The 27,545-nt window shown below is 41.1% G+C and overlaps 1 protein-coding gene across 6 annotated transcripts; it reads right to left on the bottom strand.

The window, feature by feature from the left end:
- On the bottom strand, nucleotides 1-27,515 carry fgfr1a (fibroblast growth factor receptor 1a). Of its 6 annotated transcripts, XM_088994549.1 has the most exons (20): nucleotides 26,951-27,515; nucleotides 25,987-26,046; nucleotides 22,682-22,750; nucleotides 22,162-22,342; nucleotides 17,750-17,992; nucleotides 17,572-17,661; nucleotides 16,173-16,345; nucleotides 13,127-13,250; nucleotides 12,829-13,019; nucleotides 8,792-8,942; nucleotides 5,173-5,369; nucleotides 4,689-4,834; nucleotides 4,351-4,472; nucleotides 3,985-4,095; nucleotides 3,529-3,719; nucleotides 3,309-3,431; nucleotides 3,163-3,233; nucleotides 2,946-3,083; nucleotides 1,329-1,434; nucleotides 1-1,238 (listed from the first exon to the last, which is right to left on the bottom strand). In XM_088994549.1, the coding sequence occupies exons 4-20, from the start codon at nucleotides 22,313-22,315 to the stop codon at nucleotides 1,062-1,064; spliced, it is 2,508 nt and encodes an 835-aa protein (XP_088850675.1). In that variant the 5' UTR covers nucleotides 22,316-22,342; nucleotides 22,682-22,750; nucleotides 25,987-26,046; nucleotides 26,951-27,515; the 3' UTR covers nucleotides 1-1,061. The 6 variants fall into 6 exon arrangements, with proteins under 6 accessions (XP_088850675.1, XP_088850674.1, XP_088850673.1 ...); XM_088994548.1 differs by lacking the exon at nucleotides 22,682-22,750; XM_088994547.1 differs by lacking the exons at nucleotides 22,682-22,750; nucleotides 25,987-26,046.
- Between the last annotated feature and the right edge of the window lie 30 nt (nucleotides 27,516-27,545).

Genomic DNA, 27,545 nt, shown 5'->3' with positions numbered 1-27,545 from the left:
TCGTTCTGTAAAAGCTTTTGTCATTTATTATTAGAAAGCATTTTATTTCATGTCATCCATGTAGAAGGATGAAAGTGTTCCACCACCCATCATTAAAAGTTATTTGGCAGCAGATGGGAGTCATACTAAAGCTTTATCACACCGCATGCATGCACAGAGAAAGTGCAAAACATCAACTGGAGCTAATTAGGGTACCGTTTAAAAGCGGGAGCTTTATGTCGACAGTTGGAACTCGAACTGGAAAAGATGGATTAAAGTCAGTTTTCTTTACCCGCATAGAAATTCAGTCACACTGATATATTCATCATAGGGCGGAAAAGAGCACACTCAAATATCGAGTTACACTGATATGCATAATCTACTACGAAAAAGCACGTTTAAAAAAATAGAAAATACCCCATATATTTTCTATTGATGGTTATGTTATTAAATGAGGGCAATCAAAGCTTGGGGTGAGGGGAAAGTCACATGATATCTCCCCCTACAGACTATACTTGATCAAACAAACAATTCCTGTAAAAAAAGGTGAAAAAAAATATATATATATATATATATATATATATATATATATATATATATATACAGTATATATATATATATATATATACTGTAGGTTTTTTTTTCTTAGCGGTATTTACAAGGAGATATAGTGAATGAATGCCATAGTGTACCGTGGTCCTGCATGTTCAATGTTAGTATTTGGTAAGAAAGACAAAAATGCGATGAACTCAATGGATTAAAAAAAAAGGCCTAACATGATCAGAGTCAGTTCTTGAACATCCTGTCCTGTGAGGGAGTGAGGGATCCACTTCCAAGACCGTGACAAACTTTTACTTCTGAAAATAGAAAGTGCCCGTAAACATTGTTCCGCTAAGAATCGGGAAATGGCTGCGCTCTGCAGTCCTTGAGATCCGAGAGGTTCTCTGATGAGTCAATCAGCTTGTCTCATGAGCAGCGGCGGTTCTTAGCTTCATCTCTGGGAATGTAGAGGAAGAATCCACAACCTCATGAAGCAGGGAGCGGAGGAAATGTCAACGTTACTCTGCGTTTGTGATGAGGTGTCAGCGTTTCTTGATGGCAGCGCCGCTGGAATGGGGAGGGAGCTTTGGTAGACAGGGCTCTTCAGCACCGGCATCGTGGGAGAAGACGGAGTCCTCGCCAGAAGAGCAAGTGGAGCTGCGTGTATCGGGGTAGTTGGCGGTGTATTGATCCAATGGCACCGACAGCTCTAAATACTCCTGTACGCGGGAAAGGCTCACGATAACAACACTGTTGTTTCCACGACACACATGGGTGTTGCTTTCACCCATGATGAGCGATCAACTGACCTGGTTGGACGTCATGGCCAGACAGCGGTCCAAATCTTCGACAAGCTGCTTGAATGTGGGCCTCTGAGAGGGCACAGCATGCCAGCAGTCCCTCATCATCATGTATCTGCATGAAGTCAAAGTTGAGACACTGACTTCAAATAGTCCACTTTGAGATATTGTACTCTTAACCTCATGTTTGAATACATAATTGAATTATGGCTTTTATAAAATGCAATTTTGAGGCCATATGTATATCTGATGTGCATCATTAGAAATAAATAATAAAGTTAAACTGTGACAAGTTTTGTCTTGAACAAATTTACAATAACAATAACAACAACAATAATAATAATAACAATAATAATAATAATAATAATAATAAACATGTTTTCCCCCCAGAAAATATGATTTGTAACATAACGTTGGCAATAATTAAACACCAGAAACTCACAACAGAAAAATAAAATTAGAAGAAAAAAAGCAGTTGGTCACATTTTTGTTTGCTCTGTGGCAAAACATTTTCTCTTTGATGGAGGATAACATCAGACGAGTGGATGTACGTTTTGACTGTGGCAAATCTACACCTTGAACCTAGAATGCAATGATCACTGAATCTGGTGATTTAAAAAAGATTTTCTACGAACTGATGCTCATGCAAAGTGATCAAGAAGAAAATTATCTCTAGTTTTTGGAATTTGCTGCTAACATTTCAGGAAAAAATGCCAGATGACATCACTTAACCCAATCTGCGTACTTCCACCTACGCAATATCAATCGTTTTCGCCTGTCTCTCACCCCTCACACCGCTGCTATCCTTGTTCATAGTCTTGTCAACTCCCGGATTGACTATTGCAATTCACTTCTCCTTGGTGTCCCTCAGAAGCTTGTCCACAAACTTCGACTCGTCCAGAATACTTCAGCCCGGATCATCACCAGAACCTCATCCTTTTACCACATCACCCCCGTCCTCCAAGAGCTCCACTGGCTCCCGGTCAAATATAGAATCAACTTTAAAATTCTTCTTTACACATTTAAAGCTATTCATAGCCTTGCCCCCACACCCGCATACCTAGCTGACCTTCTTCAAATTTCTATTCCCTCTCGTTCCCTCAGATCTTCTTCATCCCTCCGCACCTCCACCTCTGTGTGCCCCCCCCCTGCCTGACTCAGCACGATGGGGGACAGAGCTTTCAGCTACTCTGCCCCCAAACTCTGCAACTCACTTTCTCCCAACATCAATTCTCTTCCCACCTTCAAATACCATCTCAAAACCCAACTACAGTAAAGTCTCGTTATATCGATATTCAAGGGAGTCCGAAAAAATATCGATATAACCGGGACTATCGATATATCCGACCCTGTTTGCATGTAATTTTCTCCGTGCGTGCATAGAAATAGTATCGATATAACCGGGACTATCGATATATCCGATATCGATATAACGAGACTTTACTGTATTTAAAATTGCATTTTCTGTGTAGCTCTATCTCTTGTTTCTATTTACGATTTTATTTATTGTATTCTATGTGTAATTGTATTTGATTTATTATATATACTTGTCTGTGACTGTAAAGTGTCCTTGAGAGCTTTGAACGGCACTTAAAATACAATTTATTTTTATTATTATTTTCTTACAGCTCATGTGTGCATGTGGAGGGTTTGTCCATGCGGTGACCTTCCTTCAGCAGCTTAAAAAGTTCTTCCACAGGGACGCCAGGGTACGGAGAGCCTCCCAGGGTAAAGATTTCCCAAAGCAGAACGCCAAATGACCAGCTGCAGACAAGCGCAACATGAACTCAATATATTTTACCACATAGTGTCGGGACCGAATAACGAAAAACATGATACTCACACGTCACTCTGATGGGTGTATATTCGATCGAATAGTGCTTCAGGGGCCATCCACTTGACTGGTAAACGACCCTGTGGGAGAAAAGTATGGGGCTCACGGATATTCATGCTCATCCAAGTATTTCTCCGAACGATTTAATGACTTACATTGGTGGTCTTTTTGTAGTAATCAATGTGGTGTATGTCTCTTGCCAGGCCAAAATCTGCTATTTTCATCACATTGTCCTCAGTTACCAAAACATTACGAGCGGCAAGGTCTCTGTGGATGCACTGTAGTGATTGGGGGGTGGGGAGGTTTTCATCATTGTACAACAAATGGTTTGTAGAAAGTGTTGCTTTACTTTGGTTTGCTTAAGCTTATAGTTACCTTTTTGGAAGCCAGGTACTCCATGCCTCTGGCTACTTGATAGGCACAGGACACCAAGTCTTTGATGGACATGTTCTCGACAGGAACCTGGTCTGGGTTGTAACAGTACTCCATACCTGGAGGGCGCCGTGCATGCAAAAACTCCCTCAAATTGCCCTTGGATGCAAACTCCACAATCACATACAAAGGACCTACAGAGATAAAGGCATATTGGTGAATCCTCTTGATTGATTGATTGATTGATTGATTGCATAAATTCGAACTGATGGAATGCACACATCTACAATGTGTACATTCTTCTCAGTGACATTCAGTAAGAGAAACATCAGTATCAGAAAGCTTTTAATAGTCCCACAATGGGGAATTTTGCATAGAGTTCATTAAAAACTGCAAAAAATACCTTTCAATGCCAGAAGAGCAAAGCGATGTCCGTATATGAGAGATGAGGGCTCTTACCATCTTGTGTGCAGGCTCCCAGCAGATTTATGATGTTCTTGTGTTTCCCGATGATCTTCATCATTTCCATCTCTGAAATCAGGTCTGACAGGTCTTTCTCTGTGGCATCAGCTGAACGGCGTCAAAAACAAATGACATTAAGGGAATGAGTCCGTATTTTGTTTTGAATAGAATCGAATTCTCCCTGAACCGATCATGTCACCATTTACAATTCATGCTCTGATTTGAGATGTTGAATGCTACTTTTGTTGAATCCTTAGCCATTGTTACGGTTAATTTATAATTGACAGGCAGAGGTCCCCATCTGAATATTCCCACCAACGTCCCTAACAAATAATACTAAATAGTAAAGGGGGCTTTACTTACACTTCAACATTTTCACTGCAACCTTTGTCACACGATTTGGCTTTTCTTTGTCAAGACCCAGTGCCTCTCCCATCACCACCTGACCGAAGCAGCCTTCCCCCAGAGGCTTCCCAAGAACAAGTCTGCAGGCAAGACATTATAAATAGGGTTAGATGTATGCTTTCCTTTCATCCCACACTGATTCATGTGGTAGCTAAGAGCCTTGTACTCAAGTGGAACCTGAAAACTTTCTATGCGTTACACGTTGTCTTCTTATGTCAAATTTCCATGTGGAAACAGTGGATTTTTTTTCATGGCCTGGCACGTGCAAGAATTAAAATGACATCTTCTATACCTACCGATCTCGAGGAAGCTCCCAGCGGGGATCTTGTGGCAGTTCATATTCAGACACCCCCGACAACATTGGGGAGCCGCTGGAGGACAGGCGAGAAGGTCGAACCAACATCACACCAGAGTGAATGGAGGAACTTGAGTCTACCGACACCTGATATAAAGAAGCCTGACATTACTCCCCTCAAAGTGAAACATACACAGATGACGTCTTAAACTAATTTTGCTAAGAACATTTGGGTGCGGGGTCGCGGGAGGGAATGGGGCGGGGTGGGAGGGAAGTCGGGCTTGTTGAATAACCTTGTATGTACCATTAGTTTCAGGAACACGATACCTACCTCATACAAAACTTGTACTCTTGACAATCTCCATGGAAACATGCTTTTAGTACAATTGGAATTTACACATACACTCATAGAGGTGAGAGCAAAAGTGGAAGGGAGAGAAAGAGGTGGAGAAGGTAAAAATGTTCCGAACCCCCTATCTACTTTCTGTTACCTGTCTGCGCAGAGGGATGCTTTTAGCCAGCTTGTGCACAGCCAGCTGACCGTTGAAGTCGCTCTTCTTGGAGGAGGTGCGAATCTTCACAATAATTACAATGGCAACCATGACTGCGATGAAGAAGAAGCCCACACAGTAGATGACCACCTCCAGATATGTGTGGTTAGCAGGAGGATAATGTGGGACGGCTGCACATGGAGTGGAGCGCAAGGATAAAAGGATCAGACGGGGAGCATCAGCTGTTACATATGAAGTGTACATGTACTCATTACCACTTGCACCCGTCAGCACAAAACCTCCACAGTATCCACATACACAAACATACAGAACACTCAAGCATTTGTGCCTAAAACCAGACCCTTTGACACCATGGCATTAACAAACGAAGAACGCGACACTATTATCAGTGGTCACAGCAGGCAAAAGTACAGATACCTGAAGTAAAACACAAATAGCACATTGGATGTTTGAGGGACATTTTAATTTCAGCACTTTTATCATTCAAAAAGCTTTTCAAGAGGAAGAGGCCATAACCATGCCAAGGGTATGGTTGTCACACACAGCGCTCATGCCTCACACGCACACCACACATATGCACACAAACACTTATATGTGCACACACATGAACATCAGGGCATAAACTCGCATGTAGTTAAATTATTTATGTGTAATTTTTGGTGCCAGTGATACACAAATGTTACTTGTTGAGAAAGAGCCAATGTAAGCATGAATGAAACTAAGTTCAACAAAACTAAATATGATCTTGTTTTTATCCTCCCAATTGATAATAAATTACCAAAAGTATTGTAAACACCACAGGCACACATTGGCTTGGGATGGGACTGCGCATCAATATAATGGACAGTTCAGACGTGCAATTCTATCACACAGCACATTGCCATCAAATTCCTAAGCTTAGCGAGAGCAAGTAATTTGTATGCTAACTGTAGCAAGATCCGCTGGGGCTGTTGCCAGTGAATTAAATGTGAATTGAATGAGTGAGCATGTTCGTGATGCACTGGATCGGCATGTGCAAGTGAGCGTTCCTGTTCCTGTGATTGAAGGTGAATTGACCAAAATTCAATCACCTGATCAACTCAGAGCAATGGAAATGTTTTGCACTGCGTGAGGCAAATGGTGGTGAGGCAAATGGTGGTCACACCAGATACTAACTGGTTTTCTGACCCCGACAATGCTGCTGTGCCGATGACCATTTTGTGTTTGGGAGCCTTTTATTGAGGATCTTCATCTTTCCTAAATTCATAGAGTTGCTTGTTCCGTCGCCACAAAGGGACACAAGCCAGTGTCCTATTGTGCCAGTCTCAAGCCCGGATAAATACAGAGGGTTGTGTCAGGAAGGGCATCCAACGCAAAAGCTTGGCCAAAGCAAACATGCGAATCATCAAACCTCTGAAGGTGGTTGACACTGATTCGCTGTGGCGACTGCTTGAAGGGAAAAGCCGAAAGGAAAGGAAGAATATATGACGAAAATGGCATTTTTATTATGTACCAAGTTTTTGATACACCTTCCCTCCTTCTATCCTCCTTGGCAATCCATCGGAGTCGAAGATGGCGTAGCTTCCACTAGAAGCTGAAGCCTGCACTACTAATGGATTTTGTGTGAGGGACGGGGCGTGCAATTCCTTCCTCCACAAACTTGGCCCCACCCACTGTATTCCAGTGGCATGAGTGAGGACTCAAGACGAACTTCAGGTGAGTGCAGTTGCAGGGGGCTGCCGGTAGTCTGATCTGTTGGACTCTGCCTATGCCTACTACCGGGTGCGGTGTGGGATCACTCTTTGGCATCACTCTTTGTCTGGCCTCTACCCTTCGACCTGTTCGGCATGTTTGTGCGTAGGTATGTGTGTGTATGTACACATGTATGTACGTACTGTGTTGATGTATGTTGGCAATAGGAATTTGAATTATGTCCAACAACGCACAATATAATGATGTCCGCCGTTCCATTCTTCTGATAGGCGTTGCATCCCAAACCAAGTGTGCTGCGACACCCATCACAAACACCAATATTGCACAAGTGAGCAAGCTCCACTTGTGTTAAGAGGCCAACTGACAAGCAGCTTGATAATTGAACAAATGCCTATTCCGATACGGAGGAATGAGACACAGAGTACAGAGAGCCAATTATCAGAGCTGGCCGGAGGATTCACAGCAGGAAATGACACAATGAATGTATGTCATTTCGAGCTTTTCAAAGAAAATCAGCTTAAGATTAAATGTAATCCAAATATAATAATATTACAAAGAAGAAAGGATATTTGGATTTGGATAGTTTCAAATGAAATCCGAACAATGCTAAACTACTGGTCTAAAAATAAATCTGGTTTAGGCTAAAAAGATTCAACGTTGTGTTTTTTTTGCCTGCTTTTTTTAAATTACTTTTTGCTTCTTAATTTAGCCCACATTTTTTTTCAGGCTAGCTTTTAGGTTGATTATGAGTTGTTTAGCATTGTTAGACTTCATGTAAGCACAGCAAGGCCCACGGTGAGAATGGAGCTGTGCTGAGAGAGGGAAATTCATGAGCTGTGACATACTTTCTCACATTCTGTCAGAATTTAATTTGATGCAAACTCTGACAAATGTGAAGGCAGATAGACAAGATTGTTGTGAAAGAAAATGCCGGGAATTTGAGGAGGGAGAGTCAGAACCATTGATACCTTCAAAAACGGTCAACCATGCAGAGTGATGAGAGAACCCGATAGAATTTCCCGCCAAGCAGGTATACTCCCCAGCGTCATCAAAAGACACATTTCTCAGTTGGAGGACTTCCATTTCCTTGTCCGTGGTGTTAAGGCCAGCGGTCTAGAAAATAAAGGAAGTAGACCCAACAAGAGGCCCAATAGAACGAAAGGAAACATGAGCAAAGAATTCCGAAAGAGAAAAGTGTCAGAGGATTTTTTTCCTCCTCCTACATCAAACACCATTTACCCAAAAAGGTATGACTTTAAGCCGCAGCCAAGGACCTGTCAGGGAGAGCCCACCCTACACAAGAATTTGTTAGTCAAATAGCTAGTTAGGTTTAATCTGTCTGACTAAATACAACGTTGGACCATCCCATCACCATGTTGAACAACTCGGTTTCATCTCCTCATGCAAAATGGGCAGCATGGAAAACTCCACAGCAGAACAGATCACACTCACATTAGGGACCACCTCACATCCCTGTTTGTAAACAGTGAGGATGAGACAAACAACTGGATGTCTGTGCAGGGGGAGACAAGCAGGAAAACGGAAAGGGAGTCCAGAAACAGAGCGTGTGAAGACTGTGAGCATGTCGATGGGCAAGGGAGCAAAATTCAATTAGCAAGGAAGAAGGTGGCAGGTAGAAAGGGAGAGCAGAGGAAAGAGTGGCCATTGAGAATCGGTCCAACGTAAACCGGAGACTAAACACCTTTAACTGTTCTGCTGGGAATTTTCCATAGCGTCATTTACAGTCAGGAGCACCGAGGCAGGAGAGAGGGAGGGAGAAAATGGGACGGTGGGAGGAGAGAAACAGCTGAGGGTGTCTCCCGGTGTATGGCCCTAGTTTTTCCAGGTGGTCTTGGGAGTGTCTCCAATGTGCAGTCCTGTACAGCTGCGTGATGTTTACCTGTGGGCTCAAATCTGGTGACAGTCAGCCAGGCCGACTGATTGGCCTCCCCTATATAATTGGACACTTTACATATATATTCTCCACTGTCCTCCTCAGTCACATTGTAGAGGGTCAGCAATTGAGCATCCGAACTATTAACCCCAGAATGCTGGAAATAAAAGAACGTCATATGCAGCTCAAACATAAAAGTCGCATGTCTTAGAGATACAGATGCTCCCCACCTTACGATCGTAATGTGAATTTGGTCGTAAGTTGCTTCAGTGCTGTATTTTGTATGGAATGTATGTTTACTGTAAGTCAAATACTGAACATGAAAGTATAAAACCCAGACGCTCTAACAGTCGTAAAATAAATTCACACCTACTGTAGTACAACAACATACAGTGCTACCTCGGTTTACGAGCCCCTTGGCTTACGAACTTTTCAGTTTAATTTCTGAAAATGTTACCTTGGCATACAAACTATTTCTCGGGATACACACGGAGCTGCCACAATGAGTGAGGTGTCGTTCGCGAATGAGCCTGTTCTCCTAAAACAGGGGTCGGGAACCTTTTTGACTAAGAGAGCCATAAAAGTAAAATATTTAGAAATGTTTTTCAGTGAGAGCCACAAGACGTGAGCGTGCGCGCACACACGCACGCACGCGCACACACGCACGCACGCGCACACACGCACGCACGCGCACACACGCACGCACGCGCACACACGCACGCACGGCCACTTTTCAACAAAATGTCAGAATGTATTATTTAAAATAACATTGTGATAGTACTCACAGTTAACATGAATGGTTTGCCGTTCCTCATTATTGGTGAAAATCTATCCAAACGATCGGAATGAAAGTCAACTTGCCGGCTTCATACGCAAAGTTACTGCTAGCTAGCCTGCACACCGCTCATTAGCTTTCACACTTGCTATGCAACATACTTCTCACGGAAGTATATTGATGCTAACGTGAACATGGGGCTTGTTAAAATGTCACTGATATTCGACTGTTTCCTCAATGGTATTGTTTCATTGCAAATTAGAATCTGAACCTTTTCTCTCCACAAAGGCGAATCCTCGGTGTATTCAAGCTGAAGTGTTCTTTGTTTTTACTCGTCGGGCTCATTTAAAGGGCCGTTTAACTGTTTCAACTGACGGCCAGTATCATCCAATCGAAATTGTGCTTTTCGGCAACCTAGGTCAGTGTCATCCAATCAAAATTACGCTTTCCGCCAACTGCAGCCCCAACAGAAAATAAACAGAAAAAAGCGAGAATATGTATTTAGATTTATCGGCGAGCCATATGCAATCATCAAAAGAGCCATATATGGCTCGCGAGCCATAGGTTCCCGACCCCTGTCCTAAAAGAAAATGGCAGCCGGCTTGTTTTGGTCCTCTATTCCCCACCCCCAGTCGTCAGTTAAAGCCACGTGATTGGTCAAGAACGCAGCAGTGAGGTGGGAGTTTACCAGTGACGTGCAGTCAGTGGAGGCAGGGGAGGCAGTGCCTCACCTGTCATCATGGAAAGCTGTCATGGAAATATCAAATGAAAAAATACATTAAACAGTTATATGTATTTAGTGATTTGTACTTTAAAGTTCTTGTCCATTTAACTTCACCGTTTTAGGATTTTTTTCTAAATCGCTGAATTTTCACATTTACCGTTCAAATACTAAGTAGAGACGAGCAGTGAGGCACAGGCCGGCTGATCCTCACTATGGATTGCGCAATCACTATGCTTACTGTGCTGTCTTGCTCTGCAGTGAGACCGCATTGCTGTCCTTCTGCATATCGCTATTAAAGCGTTCAAACATGTTTAGTATATGAACTAAATTTCTACAGTTTAGTTGGTGTATATAATGTAGAGTCATTGTACATTATAAACACTGTACTACAGTGTTTATTTTGTTTTATTTTTATCAAAACGCTGTGTGTAGGTGAGGCACACAGTTCTCCCGCCTCATGACAGGCATGGGGCGCTTGTGATTCCAGAGATACTTCTTACTCCACGTCTGCAGAATAATAGAATTAGAGACAGAAAGCTACAGTAAACAGTTAGCAAGTAAAGTCACTTTCAGAATGGAGGATTACATATCTAAATTGAAAGAATTTTATAAACTGGACTTTCAATCGAAGCAGGAGGTAATAATTAAAGGAAGACAAACACCGGAGCTAAAAGGTTTGCTTCAGACAATGGGACACAATAATCGCTCTTTTCAGGCGGACTGGTACACACGAAAAGGCTGGCTGTGTGGATATCCAGCAAGAAACCGCCTTTTCTGCTTTTCCTGCCTTCTGTTCTCAATTTGTGACAATGTCTGGACTCAAATGGGATATTGTGACCTGAAAATTTTACAACGGAGCCTCATCAAAAATGAGCGAAGACTCAACATCAGCATCCACAATGCTAAGGTAAAGGAGAACCGGGAGATTTTAAAAGATCTCATCAATGCCACCTGCTTCCTTGCCAAACAACAGCTGGCATTTCGTGGAAATGATGAAAGTAAGGGCTCTGCTCATCGTGGCAACTATGTTGAACTATTACGTGCTTTCGCTCAGAAAGATAACAGGCTAGCGAGTCATTTTGGGACATCCACTATATTTTCTAGCCTGTGAAACAGAATGCAGAACGATTTAATTGAAGCAGTTGGTGATGTCATTAAAAAGGAGATCGGTGCAGCCCCATTTGTTGCTGTAGAAGTAGACGAGATTGTCATTCTCAGCACTGAAAACATACAGTCGGAACAGGACTGATCAAGGACGACTTTCTTCACTGGCAGTGATCTCCGTTGAGACAGAGAGACTTTTAAAACTGAATAAAGATAAGGAAGGCTTCTACAAAGAAGTTATCGATGCCTTTCTTCAGAAGGAGCGGCGCATGGACTAAAAGGTAACACGATAAAAAGTTTTTTTTTAATTATTTTTTTCTATGCTAGTTTGTATATATAAAGAATGCTGACATGAAATTTTAAACAAAATACGTTAACTGTTGCCAATCAAATGGTGAATAAACTACTCTGTAGAGTTCATATGTTTGTAAATCTGACTATTGATGACGTCAGTGCCTCACCAGCCATGAACCTCACCGCACGTCACTGGAGTTTACAGACAGAGAGAGAGTGAAGCCATTCTCCAAAAAAACAAAAGGGCTGCCGACTTTTTTCCCTCTATTCCTTGCCCCCAGTCTTTGGTTAAAGCCACGTGATTGGTCAAGAACGCAGCAGTGAGGGGAGGTGGTTTAAACATTAAATACACAGGCAGACGACAGAGAGAGTGACAAAATGGATAGAAAACACAACAAACTTTGATCGTTCAAAGGCAGAGTGTAGACTGCAAGGTTAAAATTCCCATCAATCAGGCTCCAGAAATAACCCGCACAAGCCATCTGTACACTTGATGCAAAAAGCTATCAACCCAGCTAAACAGAACACAATTGATGAGGAACTAGGAAAAATTAATCGCAGAGAAAACACCGACAAGGGATCATTCCTCAAGATGGTGAAAGAAGGCTACGTTTCTCATCAAGTGTTTAATGCTGATAAAACCGGCCACTACATTCCATCAAGCCATCAACGACCATCACAAAGGTAAATAAAACAACGTTATTATACCGTATAGTTTATTTCTTTAATTATAATACCATAGCACATTTATTATACATAAAATAAGGTATATTTTGTGTAGTTTTAAGGCTTAGAAAATTAGAAAGTAGAAAATTGTGTTTTATGGGGACGAGGTAATGGATTATTCTCATTTTAATGGTTTCCTATGGGAAATTAATGTTTGGGATACACACTGTCTGGGAACCAATTAAGTTCGTAAGCCAAGGTATCGCTGTATATCATATGTACCGTTATTCGTAACTCGGATGTTCATAAATTGGGGATCATATGTACAGTATTTCATCAAAATTACATTTTGGCACTGCTTGGTTGATTGAAATAAAGTCGCTTCACATTAAAGACACATTAACCATAGTTTGTAGGGAGTGCATCAAAATTCTATCCACAGTGTGTATTAAAGGAACACAAATCCGAGTGAGTTCCTACCTTGAGGATACGAACATACGGTAATCCGTCTGCACCAACGCGACTCCCATTGACCTCGATGTGCTTTAACCACTGGATGTGAGGCTGAGGGTCACTAAAAACCTTGCACTCAAATTCCACATCACTGCCCACCACTGCAGTGCGATTAGCAGGCAGGCCAGCCTGCAGGATGGGCCTGTGTGGGGAGCGTTCTGCAACACAAGCAAAACACAGATACACATACAGTTCAAGTCAGAAAACTTGATAATAAAGGGGGAGGGAAAATTTTGTTTTTTTTTGTTTTTGATTCACCACCTACCAACAACATCCAGCTGGTAGGTATGGTTGATGCTCCCATACTGGTTTTCCACCACACAGGTATAGTTTCCCTTGTCGGAGGGTACTACAGATTCCATGATGATGGTCCAAACATGGTCGCGAACCTTACCATTGGAGAAAAAAGTTTCAAAGTGTGTTGGACAAAACGCGACAAATTAGCAATGTATACAACATAAAGTATCTTTCAGGTTTCCCCATTTCTATCAAGAGTGTATTAGTTGGTAAAAAACTTTGTTAAAAAAACAAGTCAATGGAGTTGTGAACCTTTTCAGGGGATCTTTGGAGTACCATATTTTCCGGTGTATAAGGCGCACCCAAAAGCTTTGATTATCTTCAAAAGACGACCCTGCGCCTTATATATGAAGTAATATAGAGCCACAACAGGTCTTGCAACTACTGTGAGCAGCCACTGACTCCATTTTCCCCTTTAGAAGAAGTCGTGCGTAGCCCCAGCCTCTCCTGCAGCACCTTATAATGAGGTGTGCCTTATATTTGTAAACTTTTATCTATTTAAATATTATATTTGGAAAAAAAATTTCATTCATTCATTTCATAGTCCGGTACGCCTTACAGTATATGGAAAAAAATGTACTTGTAATGGGGAAATGCTGATTTTATGAGACTGCCCAGGGGGAGTAATATAATTTGAAGCCAGTTGAAAGATTTTTAAAAATCGATTTGCAACATTACATTACTTATTTTGAGTGTCACTGTGTCAGAAGGGAAACCAACGTACGTAGTCATATAATCCATTGTGCATTTGCCAAGTAAGACAATTAAGTCAAAACAAGAGTGTTTTGCATTTGCTTTCTGAATATGAATGCACTGCTAATGTGGTAAATGAAAAGGAATGTGATGGTAACAAAGTACAGAACTACAGCTACTTCCTGTTGGCAACATATCTTTGAAGCAACCAATCTATTGTTCTACCCACAGGAAAATTTGGTACGTTTCATATTGAATGTATATTGAGCAGCCTGTCTTATTAACACCAACAGATGACTGATTTGTTTCATGTTTTAAGTTTTCCTTCATAAATCTGCCAAGACTGAGACTGTGTGATTAGCTAACAAACCTCTAAGGCAATAGCAACTCCAAACATGAACATACAGAGACTGAGCCGTGCGCTTTCCCTTATTTAGCCAACACAAGAAGGAATACAGCTGCCGGCTGCCAGATGTGTTGTGCTTGATTTCATACATGTGGTCCACATTATTTCCTTCTTCCTGCACGTCTCTAAGCAGACGATATACAGTATATGAACAATAGAAATCTGGCCTAAAAGCAAGCGTGAGTGAGATGAGAGACATCCTGAGCCGCCGATGTAGAACTTTGCACCATGACTGAAGAGGAAAAAAATACAGCAGCCAGATGGTAAAAGTGTGTTGTCTGGTTGTTGTGGGCTGGTCAGAGGGGGAGGGGAAAGGCCTGACAAGGAAGAATACTTGGGGATCCATGAGGAAAGGCTCAACTAACTTCTCAACTACCTTAACAGAAATAGCAGACATGGAGGTGGAGGAGGAGAAACGAGAGAAGGAGGAGGGTGAAACCATCCTCATCTCTCTTTGCTTCTCTCTAAATGCACCACACACCTGTGCTACTTGGTCGTAAATTTGGCAGGGCATATTACGAGACAACAAAAATGTCCAACGTAGAAACTTAAGCTTCATGTGTGTAAAAGAAAATGACTGATGGCCCTTTCCAACTTTGAACAGAATCTGAAAGGTTCATGTAGTTCATCCTGTGTTCAAAATGTACATTTCTGTTCATGAGGAGGAAGTATGACAAAAGAAATCCAGCACATATCTGCCAGCCTTTTCTACTACGAAAATCAGCAATTGGAGATATTGGTCTTATCTTGAATTTTGCTATCTCCCATTTGATCAACAGTCAGTCAACTATGAATTCTATATGTTTGGATAGAGGGCGTGCTCCCTGTTTGCCCTGTGCCATGTAGGATCCGTGTCACTGTGTTGTGCAGCTGCTTAGCACTACAACATGGCTGGAAAGAGGCCACATGAGAAACCGGAGCACTTGCAGAGGGGCAAGCCAACATGCAAAACTCCTCCTTGTATTGGAAAAAAAATATATATACAGTAAAGTCTCGTTATATCGATATCGGTTATATCGATATCGGTTATATCGATAGTACTGTTTATTACAATACTATTTCTATGAACGCAAGGAGAAAATTTACATGCCGCAGGATCGGATATATCGATAGTCCGGTTATATCGATATTTTTTCCGACTCCCGAGAATATCGATATAACGAGACTTTACTATATTTTATTTCATTATATTTTATATAAATATATATTTGATTCTTTCAGTAAAAAGCTGTGTGTATGGACATGGCATGAATTGTTAGAATTCTTAGTGGTCATTAAAATTAATTTGATACCCATTCAAAAGTCGAACAAATGCTGTGCACCCACAAATATTAGCCGTTCCGAGTCAGGATTCCCAAATAAATAAGTGAGAAGGATAACAATATTGACAGTGATGCATAATGTAATACAATGATGACTGAAGAATATAGCCATTATGTGGAAAACATGAAACTGTATATTTGCATACAGTACCAGCATTATCTAGCCGAAACCTCCTTGCCCTCCTCCCTCCACTTCTGCATGAAATAACGATATTAACCTTAGCACCACAGTTGTCACTTTTGCAACTCATCAAATAGAGCGAAATAGCTTAGTTGGCAATATGCAAGGCGGAAGTTGTAGCTCTTGCTCGCGACCTTACTTGTACAACGATTACACATAAAATCTAAGCATTTCGCCCCAAATCAAAGCAAAGCATCATTTATGATTTATTTTTACTTCATGAGCCAAGTCTGTATTCCAACAACCAAAATACAATGTCTAGGGGCAGAGTTACTGATGTTCAGTGAAGATGAGATTACATTTGCACACCTGCTGAAAGGATTTGAATTTACAGAACAAGAATCAACACGTCGAAGAAAGTTCAAGTTGGAAATATGAGAATATCAACTGACTCAAAATCACTGATACTGACCTTAAAACCTCCAATCCGATGGTCTCTTTTGAACTCTTTTCCATTCTTGTACCATTTCAGTCTGGGTGTTGGGTTGCCACTGGCCTGACAGCGGAACTTGACGGTCTTGCTGGCAGGGACAGCATGGAGCTTTTTCTCCATTTTTTCTGGATGAGCCCACTGTGGAGCCATTGCTAGGAAATTCAGAAACTCAGTTAAACAAGACACAATAAAAAGGTCATAATAACCATTGATTGTCTAAATAGATGAAAAGGTTTCTTCAGCCGTCATCTGTACTTCTTTGAAGGTGTCGGACGTTTCGCTTCTTATCCAAGAAACTTCGTCAGCAAACTAAAGTCTTACTGGTAGTTTAGGCCCTATATACTACATATATCCCTACTATCCAGAAATGGCGGTGTCGTACTCTGCTATGATGGGTCCCTGCTCTCAGTTTGGGGGGAGCAGAGGACTACTCCCTGCCACTCCACTGATTGTTCCTATTGTCCTGACTAACGACTGGCCTGAATGCCCCACTTCCACCGGTATGAACAATCAGTGAAGTGGCAGGGAGTAGTCCTCTGCTCCCTGCCGGGCAGGGCAGACAACTCTGAAAACTTGCCTGCCCGGCCATAAAGTGGCCTGCCCTATTTTTCACAACTTAAAACACAATAAGACATCTAATCGCAAAAAAAACCATTGTTGCGAAGTATAAAGGACTTATTAAAATTAAGGAAGTACCTACCACAGATGCACCCTCGCCTAATTTATGGTAAATAACCCTTGCTGAGGACTTTGCTCAAGGTGTCGTTTGTCATCATCAATTCAACACAAACGTTTGAATTGCTGACTGCTCAAACCTACGTGGACTCCTCTTTCCAAGAGGCTTTAAAAACTCTCAAGTACACTTTTTAGTCAGGGTGTAGTCCGAAGCAGGCTTCTGATTGGCTGCCGGTGCCGAGTATGCAAATGACCGTTCGTTTGGCAATTTGCATACTCTGCAGCGGCAGCCAATCAGAAGCCTGTTTCGTGCTTCGGACTACACCCTGACTGAAAAGTGTACTTGAGAGTTTTGAAATCCGCTTAGAAAGAGGAGTCCACTTGGCTTGTAGCGTTTTGTTTGTAGCTTTTGCGTCATTGAATAAAACATGTTTGATTTGGAAAAAAACAACAACATTTTTTTTATCTTGAAGAAGTTGTCAGCCACCTGGGCTGAGACGTTTTGAAAGTTGTATGCCCGACGTAAAAGTTGTACGCCCCGGGCCACCGGGCAGACGCTATTTCAAACACTGATACATACACATGCACATATACTTTGTTCACTCAACCCTTAAGAAATTAATAATGGTCAGGCTTCATATTTATAAACACAACAAGCTAATTTAGAAGCACTAATAAGGCAGAAGGGATTCAGCCAACTCACGGAGTAGTTTTTGACTGCCTAATAATTTAGCTTCCTCAGAGGAAGATTCTTCATCCTCATCATCGTCCTCAGATGAGGCCAGGGTGTCAACTGATAAAAAAAGAAGTCTCTTTTTAGGCATTTTATTTATTGTCTTATAATTATGTGTCTCTTACTGGTTCCTGTTTCATTAATATACCTGTGACGTTGAAAAAGACACTGTGGTTGCCAAAGGTCATGCATGCGTACAGTCCAGAATCTGCCAGCTCCACTGTCTCAATCTCCAGCTGCCCATTGCGTATGCGCGTGTGTTCTCCATCCACTACAACGACATGGTCTTTGGTCCAGTTGACAGCATGAAGGGGGTCCTTTGTGAAGCAACTTAGGTCCAGCCGATCCCCAAGATAAAGGGTGAAAAGCTCTGCTTGTGTTTCCAAGGCAACTAAATGGAATAAAGGGAAATTGTTATAGATGTAGCAGTTTAGATAATATTGTCATTTGAAAATTTACACAATGAACACAAAAGAAATAACCAGGAGCATCAAAGTAAACTGCTTCAAATCCACAGAACATAAATCACAGGCAGAATAAATATCAACAATTGGTGCCTTTCTGGAATAGTCAGACGGCACACAAAAACGAGGCTGTCTGTTTGAAAACTGTACTTTAATCATACAGCAATGACCAAGACACACTCGAAAAGACCTTCCTTGATTTCCGTCTGGCACAAAGCCCAAAGTGCCTCTTCCCCAAATGAAATTTCCTCCTAAACGTGGCCCAATCAGCAAATAGGCAAGGAGCCACCGGGGAAAGAGGTGAAATTCAATTACAGGAATGAAGAGCGAGGAAACGTCGGACACCTGAACCCCCCTGTTCTAAATCATGACATAGCCCAAGAGGTAGGAAGTAACTGAATTATGTTGACACATAGTCACAATGGTGTTGTCTTCGTGTTTAGAAACATAGGAGGCATCACTGGCCAATTTTCTAAAATATTGTTTCTCAGAGATAACGCGTTTCAAATGCTGTATGTACAGTATTTCTCCTAGCTTTTGCCAAATGTGTCACTTGCAACATTTTAGAAACAAACCAAATACTAGTAGCTCAAAAAGTATAACAATTAAAACCTCCCACCATCACAACAAAGCCCTCCTCATGACAACAGTAGCCAGCAAGCCTGAGTTAGCATGTGCACATGACCGCGCAAGTGAGGGCCTGCAGTGGCAAGTTCTATTACCAGTTGCTATGGTGACCTAACTAGGGCCTAGTAAAGGTATTTCCTGGATCGCATATGTCTGACAGGCCCTTAATCCCAGCAGCAAAAGGGGCCAGGGGGTATGATCAACTTTCTCCTCAGAAACACAACCTAAGAAGAAATGACATTTATAGTGATCCAACCTGAATGCAATCCTAAGCGCAAGAAAACTCTTTTGCTCGGTGTGAGGGCCATTCAATGTTTCTGTTCCTGCCCGCTAAAACGGAGATGCCACTGATAAGTGTGTCAACATGCCATCTATTAATCTGGCTACAGACATAAAACGGCTAGAAAAGTTGTAAAAACAAAAAAGAAAAAAAACGTAGGGAAAAAATGTTTGTCCAGAACAATTGTGCTTGGGAAACCACTGTATTCATAGTGTGACGCAAAGTATGAAAAAAAGGTAGTGAGCTAAAAAAAAAAGGTTGGATGGAAATTTCATGATAGATGCTCAACACGATTTGTTTTAAACTCTTCACCTGAAACCATGTCAGAACCCTCTTGAATATTTCTTCTGAATACGAGCGGGGTTGATCTCTGTGAAACTTCCTGCCGCTATGATTGGATTACACAGGATTAAAGATTTTTGCGCCCTTCTGGACTGTTCCTCCAACTATTTGGTAAGACAATGATTGACATAATTTAAAATCAGCCTAATAACATAAATCCTTCAAGGAATTTGTGTGAAGAGGTAAGCATGCTGACAGGGTTTACAGCAAGAGCTACAAAAAAAGTTCACTGGTGTGAAAGACAGAGTTGGCGCCAGTCGTTGGAACACAATTTGACTACGCGATAGGAAGCAATATGCTGCATGAATGACTTCTGGGATTTCCTGTTCCCACTGAAGTGACGGCTAAATGCAGCAAAATCCGCTGGCCGGTCATGGCTCCATAGTAGTACTTTGTCAAGCAACCACAAGAAACTATAAAGGTGGGCAATCTGTAAAAGGGACACAACGACTATGGCAAGCAGGAAGCACATGAATAGCACAACAACCATTAGCAATTCCCCCCAAATTCACCAAAAACTGTTTCTCCTGAAAGCACTCCAGTCGAGGAGCCTTTCAACTGCTAAATGAGCTCATGCCAATTAGCATGGATTAACAGCTGGGAGCGACAAGGTTTTCGGTGTGAGGCAAATTTTAACTTCAAGCTCTGCCAGTATAATACACAGGCGCTAAATAATATTTAGCTGGACACCATAACTGTTCACTTTTATCAGAATTAGAATAATCTTTTATCAGAATCAGAATCATCTTTTCATGTTCTTGGGAGCCATGTTGAGAAGCATTTACGAGAAAAGAAAAAGCAAAAGAGAGTTAAGTGTCTGAAATATCGAATGCATAAAATGAGAGACGTTATGGCTGTGTGAGTGATAAGCACAAATGAGCATTGCGTATGGATGCTCAGACTGTTGTGATCCGAGATGTATTTCAAGAACCGTAGTAAAATTTGCCTGCAAATGTTGTCTTCTCCAGGTGTAGTCTCATCCTGAACCAGACAACGACTGTCGTTGCACTATTGATTGAGGATGTAGGAGTTGGGGATCTCCTCCATAGGTAGTAGGATAATTATCAGGTTAAACGAAACACTTAAAGTAAAGATTGTACTTTCTAACACTTCTGTAAAAATTGAACAACCAAAGCACATTTCTTTATCTATCAGCTGTAATTATTTAACATGGGTACAAGTTGCCTCTGGGGGCAGGAAATTGATGTTTTTAATTTGAGCAGGGAAAATCCTTTTCTCATGTTAGTGACACACAACATGAAGCCCAAACACTAAGAAAAGATACATGCATACGATAAACAGGAATTTCCATACAACTATTTGTCTCCCCACTCGAGACAAAAGGAACGAAACCAAATGCCACTGCTGAGATTGTTTGTCGACAGCTGAAGCCATCCGTCACCCAGTAGGAAAGTGGGGAAAAGCGAAGCATTCCCAAGCTAAAGGGACTGGGGGTGCAGGAGGAAAAGCACAGAGGTGCATAGATAATACCTGGCCATTTGGTGAATAAGCACTGAGGAGCGTCTCTCACATGCCAATGTAAATAGTCATTTACACTCCTCAACACCTGGAAGATAATCTTTCACCACAAACCGTAATTGTAACGAAGGCCCGGAGTAGCAAAGCATTGTTCATTGATCTAAAATGGTGCTAGCTCGTGACCTTTGTGAGGGTAAACGGATTAGAAAATGGATGGAAGGATGGATGTCCAACAGTTGTCTTAAATGCAACAATTGCAAGTTTATTTTCAGGCCCAAGAGAGCTCCTCTTGCTTCATTAGTCTGATTATGGAGCTGAGACGATCAAATCCCTCCGATGATTCCCACTGCCGCCGATGAGTTGTCAACACCCAGCTATTTTGGTGATGTTGACGATCCAAAAGGAATATTAATATAGGTGCTGTTTCACCATCAAATGCAAGTAATTCAGTTGAAACAAAATGTGTGAAAGAAAGGCCTAGCATTACACTTGGCAGTTTAAAGACTAAATGTTGTCTTTTACTTGGATTTTGGATCCCACATTTTCCACTTCATCCTTTTCGATTACAGCAGTACAAGGTGTGTGCATCTCTTCAATAAAAGACGACAGTTGCCATGGGATATGATCCGAGGCTGGTTCGATTTTAAAGTGGAACGATTAAAATCAGTTCAACTGATTGGGATTACAATACAATTTGATATGGTATGGCTGAGTTAAACAGGAAATGGTGCAATTGAGTTTCTTGCTCATTTCACATACCCACGAATTAACTTGAATCTACCACAAATGAGAATTTCTACAAACAAAAAATGTAAAAGTCATTCATCTACAATAGCTGGTAACCAGAATACTCTCAAAAGGTACAGATTCCTTTGTTGGCCCATATGACCTATGTCCAAGAAATGTAGTTGAAATCAAGGTTATGCATTTTTTTCTCCTCAATCATGGGACATGGAGAAATCTTAAAACCATGAACACTATGACCACACTTTTTTATTCATCTGTGACTGAACTAGTTTATGCCTAGTCATTAAAACACTGAAAACAATCATGTCTTTCCTTTGCTACAGCTGAATATTTTTAGTGTTTGCAGTGTTTTCATCGAAAGGAAATATCATTGAGAGCCTTGTTTCATCATACAAAAGGCCATTATTGTGAAATTTTAAAATGACGAAACAACTTTGTTTTATTCATTGTCCTAAAAAAACAGACAAAAATATTATGGAAGAAGTCACAGAAAATGGAGGAGACTTGATACAAAAATCCATTCTCCACTGAATGTGGTAGTGTGTTTAATTGATTCCACTTCATACAAACCCGATTTTCTTATCAGTGGGCGAAAGGGGATAGTTTATCCCACAAACTTACCTTCATCGGGAATGGCAGGGCGGCACTGTGTTCTTAAAACCTGGGCAAAGAAGGCCAGAAACAGAAGTACATTTGGCCTCATCAGCATCCTGTTGAGGGACCTACAATTGTTTCCTTTTTTGCGACTGCAACTCCATTCAGAACTTTGGGGCATCAGCAGCAGGTCATTTGCAGATTTGAACTGTGAAAATAGGAGCACACATGTTGGAGACTGTCTTAAAACTCCAACGAAGCCCGTAGCTAAAGAGTATAAGTGGACACAGTATAAGTATAGGCATTTTTTGGTAAGTTCTTATGATTCGTAAACATTGATTATGAGAAATGCAAACAACCGGTTTCAGCACAGACTAGATATATTTTGCATAGTTTGATGGAAAAAAGACATTTTGTTTTTAAAACCTTTGACCAACCATCAACCTGAAGATTGTCATAGAAATTTCTCATGCTTTTTTTTCCCTTCATCCCGAAACCCTGTAAAACGGAGCACTGTGACAGACGAACACACACGCACACACATCACCTTGCATCGTCATCCTGTAGCTTCTGGCCTCAGAGATTTAACACTCGACCCTACTTCCCCTTGAGGATTCTGTTAAAGACCAACAAAAAAAACTACAATGTGTCATGTGACACCGTTGTAGAGAGACATCATTTCCACACTTCCAAGATCTATTATCTAACATTTGGTTTTGGTCCAAGACCATGTGCCTCAACAGCCATTTTCTTCCATCAGCCGAATGGACAGACTTGGCAAAGGATACACACATACACAATTCGCCTGGCAGTCCAACGACAGCAGAGGGCGGGAAACAATGTTTTTTTTTCTGTTAGAATTAATTGTTCTGGGAGTACATGAGTAAGGTAGGAGTAAAAAATCAAATGTCATATCATGAGTCAAAGTCATTGGTTTTATTTGTTTAATCAGAGCAATGTTGTGATGCAGCTGTGGCCTGTTTTAATTTTAATCAGCAGTGAGTTGTCTCAGAAAGACTCTCTGTTACCCCCCCCAAAACAAATCAATTTTCATTTTCTCAGAACACTTGATTATTGTAGAAGCTGAGTTGGGCCACATGTAACGAAAGGGTGATGAAGAAGCTTCGTCATTTCGGCTTTGTAAGAAGTGACTCACTCTTTGGGTTGTTTCCAAGAAAGTGTTTCAGCAGCAAGACTGCATGGTCCCCGTACCCTTGGCAGCACTGTGACCACTCAGCGGGAAGGAGGAAGTGGCTTGTCCAAAGTATGACACAAAGCTCTGTCATCCGCACTTCCCATGAGAGCGGGAGTCAAACTAAAGTGTGTTTTACTACGCACAGACGCAGCATGGGCTCTTCAACTTCAGCTGACCCGATTTTTTTCCAATTTATCATATCCTTGCCAAAAAAAGCAAACTACATTCAGCAAGAGTTTTTGGTTCAGATACATCTGTGTCTCTCTCGGTGTCTCTCTGTCGCCCTCCCTCCCCCTCTCCACCTCTCCCCTGCCAACCCCCCCTCTCTCGCTCTCACTGTCACTCTCTGTGATAAATGTTCAAATGGGTTTTTTATAATGAAAACAATTGTGGGGGTATGGTAACTCTCTCTCTGTCTCTCGCCCCCATCTCTTTCTCCCTCTCCCCCATCCCCCCTCTGTTCCGTTCTCTGCCTTTCCCACCAATCTGTCTTGCCCTCTCTCTCTCTCTCTCTCTCTCTCTCTCTCTCTCTCTCTCTCTCTCTCTCTCTCTCTCTCTCTCTCTCTCTCTCTCTCTCTCTCTCTCTCTCTCTCTCTCTCTCCCTGTAGATAGATAGATGTTTAGGTATTTTTATTTTTTCCGAAAATGTTCGTGTGGGGATTAAATAAATATGAAAACACTAATTAAAATCCAATGTAATGTTTCATTTTAACATTTATTCCGTCAGTTGTCTGATAGAATATCAGAGCATTTTACTACAAAAACAAAGTTACCATCCCTCACAGACTCACAATGAAGTTGTGTGGTTCATCACCAGCATTCCATGATATGACACTTAAATGTAAATACAATCAGTGTCAAACTGCTTGACACATTGCCATTTGGTTCACATGCACATGTGAAATGCCTTTCACAATGAGCCTTGTGCATAGGGTGTTTACATTTCCACTTGGGAAGGTGGAAATAAATACTACTTATAGCTATTAATTAATAGTGAGTCAGTGGAAAAGTGTACAGATGGTAGGATTGAACAATTTTAGGTTGCATTGTGCTTTTTTTGAACAGATTCAAAACAACTTTCTGTACAATACTTCCTCCGTGCAGAAGAAATTCTCGTCTCTACTTAGTATTTGAACGGTAAATGGGAACATTCAGCGATTTAAAAAGAAAACATCCAAAAATGGTGAAGTTAAATGGAAAAGAACTTTAAAGTACAAATCCCGAAATAAATATAACTGTTTAATTTATTTTTTCATTTGATATTGTTGAAGTAGCAAATTTAGCATTAATTCGGATACTGTCATGACATGAGGACATTGGAGAAAGGCTATAGACATGCACTGTCTCAGTGTTACAAGCTTTTTGGACAAGATGATGCACAAAGACGTGGTTAACAAGACAATGCTCCATGCGCAATCTGAAATATACAGTGAGACCTCAACTTACAAACACCTTATCTTAAAAACGTCAAATTTATGAAAATTAAACCTTATAATAAGCACTATTTTCATAATACACAACCACCACGGCTGGCGGAGTGATCTTCGGCGGAAGCACACGACCGAACAGCACCAGAGGTTAAGTTACCAACAGTCCTTATGGAAGGTGACTCTCCTTCCATAAGCCATCAACGACCATCAAAAAGGTAAATAAAACTTTATTTTACAGCACAGTTTATTTCTTTAATTACAGTCCTCATGTAATGCGCCTCTCTTTCCAAACAGCAATTCCCTTTGACCTTCGACCTCCAACGCCATTCCATCAAGCCATAAATGACCATCACAAATGTAAATAAAGTGACTTTATGATACAATGCAGTGTACTTCTTTCATTACAATACAATAGCACATTTATTATACATACAATAAGGTATGTTGTGTGTAGTTTTAAGACTTATTTAGTTAAAAAGTATATTTTATGGAAACCCGGGAACAGATTATTCCCATTTTAATGGCTTCCTATGGGAATTTTTTTTTTTTTGAGATACACACTTTTCGCCTTACACACTCTGTCTGGGAACCAATTAAATTCGTACGTTGAGGTCTCACTGTACCTTGAAGCAGACTTAGTGAAATTGTGCCTCATGGATGAGGATAAACTATCCAATTTCCGAGCCATTATGGGGATGCTCCCATTTCTTTATCTGCTCCTCGCCTCCTCCTCTGACTTCTTACAATGAGAAAAGTCAGAGCTTTCTTTTACAACAATGAAAGTAACAGCTAAAGTAAGTAGCAACCAGTTTCCTCATCTCCGCAGACCTTTCTCACTAACGCGATGAAGTGCAAGTGGTGTCTGGCTGCTTTTTTTGATTGTAGTTTTGGGGGATTTTTGAATTTAAAAATTGTTACATTCTATCAAACCTTGTTTGACAATAGCATTTTTAAAATATTGAATTAAAAAATGTGCACATGGACAGTTTTGATGATGGTGACGGTATGACCACCACCACCAACTTAACTTACTTTACATTGTTACAAAACATAGGAACATTTGTTAAAAAAAGCCTCCAGAAAGTTTGTGTTGTGACATTAGGAGTCAACAATCAGCATCATATCACATCACATAACTTCCACTGAACAAAACTTTACATTTCTATTATGGACAAAATCCATTAAAATCACTTAAACTAAGCCAATCCATCCATCCATTTTCCATACCGTTTATTCCTCATTAGGGTAGCAGGGGGTGCTGGAGCCAATCCCAGCCGTCTTCGGGCACTAGGCGGGGGACACCGTGAATTGGTTGCCAGCCAAGCGCAGGGCACACAAAGACAAACAACAGTCACTCTCACACCTCAGGACAATTTGGAGTGTTTAATCTGCCTGCCATGCATGTTTTTTGAATGTGGGAGGAAACCGGAGGACCCGGAGAAAACCCACGTGGGCCCGGGGAGAACATGCAAACTCAGACAATTCAATGAAGAAATAAATACTATAGATAAAACACAAATATAAAAAACCCTAACGAAAGAGTACTCTCTCACACACACAAAATTGAGAAGTTTCAATACTATTCCAAAATTGAATGTATACTCCATGTGTAAGTATTACCTGATGAGAAATTATTATTAAACAGCCACTTTTGCGTTTCTGCAGAACTTTATATAACATCACCCAGCCCTATATTTTATGAGAGGGAAAGCAATAATGGCTATTGACAAGCATAAATTGACAGCATGTAGTTATGGGTGACCAGTATCTGAGCTTTTCTGGTGTTCCGTGATAGTTCGGCATGGTGGACAAACAACTAAAGAACATTCAAAATGACAAAGTGTTGTTGTAAAAAAAGTTGCTTTAAAAACACAAGCATCAACTGAATTAATTGTTTGTTTTTTTAGGTACAGTATAGTATATTTTATATGCCGATATATGAATAACACTGCCTTCCAGCTATTTGCACATCTGTTGATTGTTCTAATCTCGGGTGATGAATTGATACTCTTTCTTTCTTTCCCGGAGATAAAAAAGACGTATCCAAATGGGAAAACAATATTTTTGCATTCAATGGGAATAGGACTTAATCAGTTGGATCTCAAATTGCAGCGGGAAAACAATGCGAGCCCCGCAACACGTCAACATATGATCAAAACGCTTTTGGGAAATAAGAAAAGGAGAAGCTCACCTTACTGGCACTTAGCCAGCGTTGGTCTAATAAGAACAGTCTGCAGCTGAGATTGTAGGGAGAAAAACCTCCTCCCAAAAAGGAAAATATCCAGTCAAAATGAGTGGGAGCTGCGACACTCGCTTTGGTCGTAACTGTGGAAGTTTAGCTAACAAACTCGCGCATATTTTCCCCAAAAAAAATGACCAGAGAAGAGTGCCAGATGACAGAGCAGTGGGAAAGCGGGAACAAATCTTCTGTGTGATGAAACGAATTTGAGTTGATCGTATACAAAGCGTTACACAGTCCGTTTTTTTCTCCGGGTGGATTCTTTTAAAACGCCCCTAACACAAACATGTTTGGCAAACTTCAGTGGTTCGGTCGTCCATTGACTACAGCGTCTTCGCTTGCGATGAATCGCAGTATTTTTCCAAAGATAAAAAAAAGTTCCTCGAGTCAGTTATTGTTTGGAATATTTTCTTGAGAGAAACTGCACACATTAAAAGAAGTGTGAAAGAAGTATTTCCAAGATCGGGAATGCGTGCAACTACAAACCTCCCCCTTAATTTCTGACTCGTCGATGGGCATCTTCGACGGCAATGACACAACCAAACAG

The sequence above is a fragment of the Hippocampus bargibanti genome, linkage group LG04 (genome assembly GCF_051943395.1).
Source record: "Hippocampus bargibanti isolate YZ-2025 linkage group LG04, ASM5194339v1, whole genome shotgun sequence".
Lineage (NCBI taxonomy): Eukaryota > Metazoa > Chordata > Actinopteri > Syngnathiformes > Syngnathidae > Hippocampus > Hippocampus bargibanti.
The sequence above is the reverse complement of the archived record's forward strand: the minus strand, read 5'-3'. Positions and strand labels throughout refer to the sequence as shown.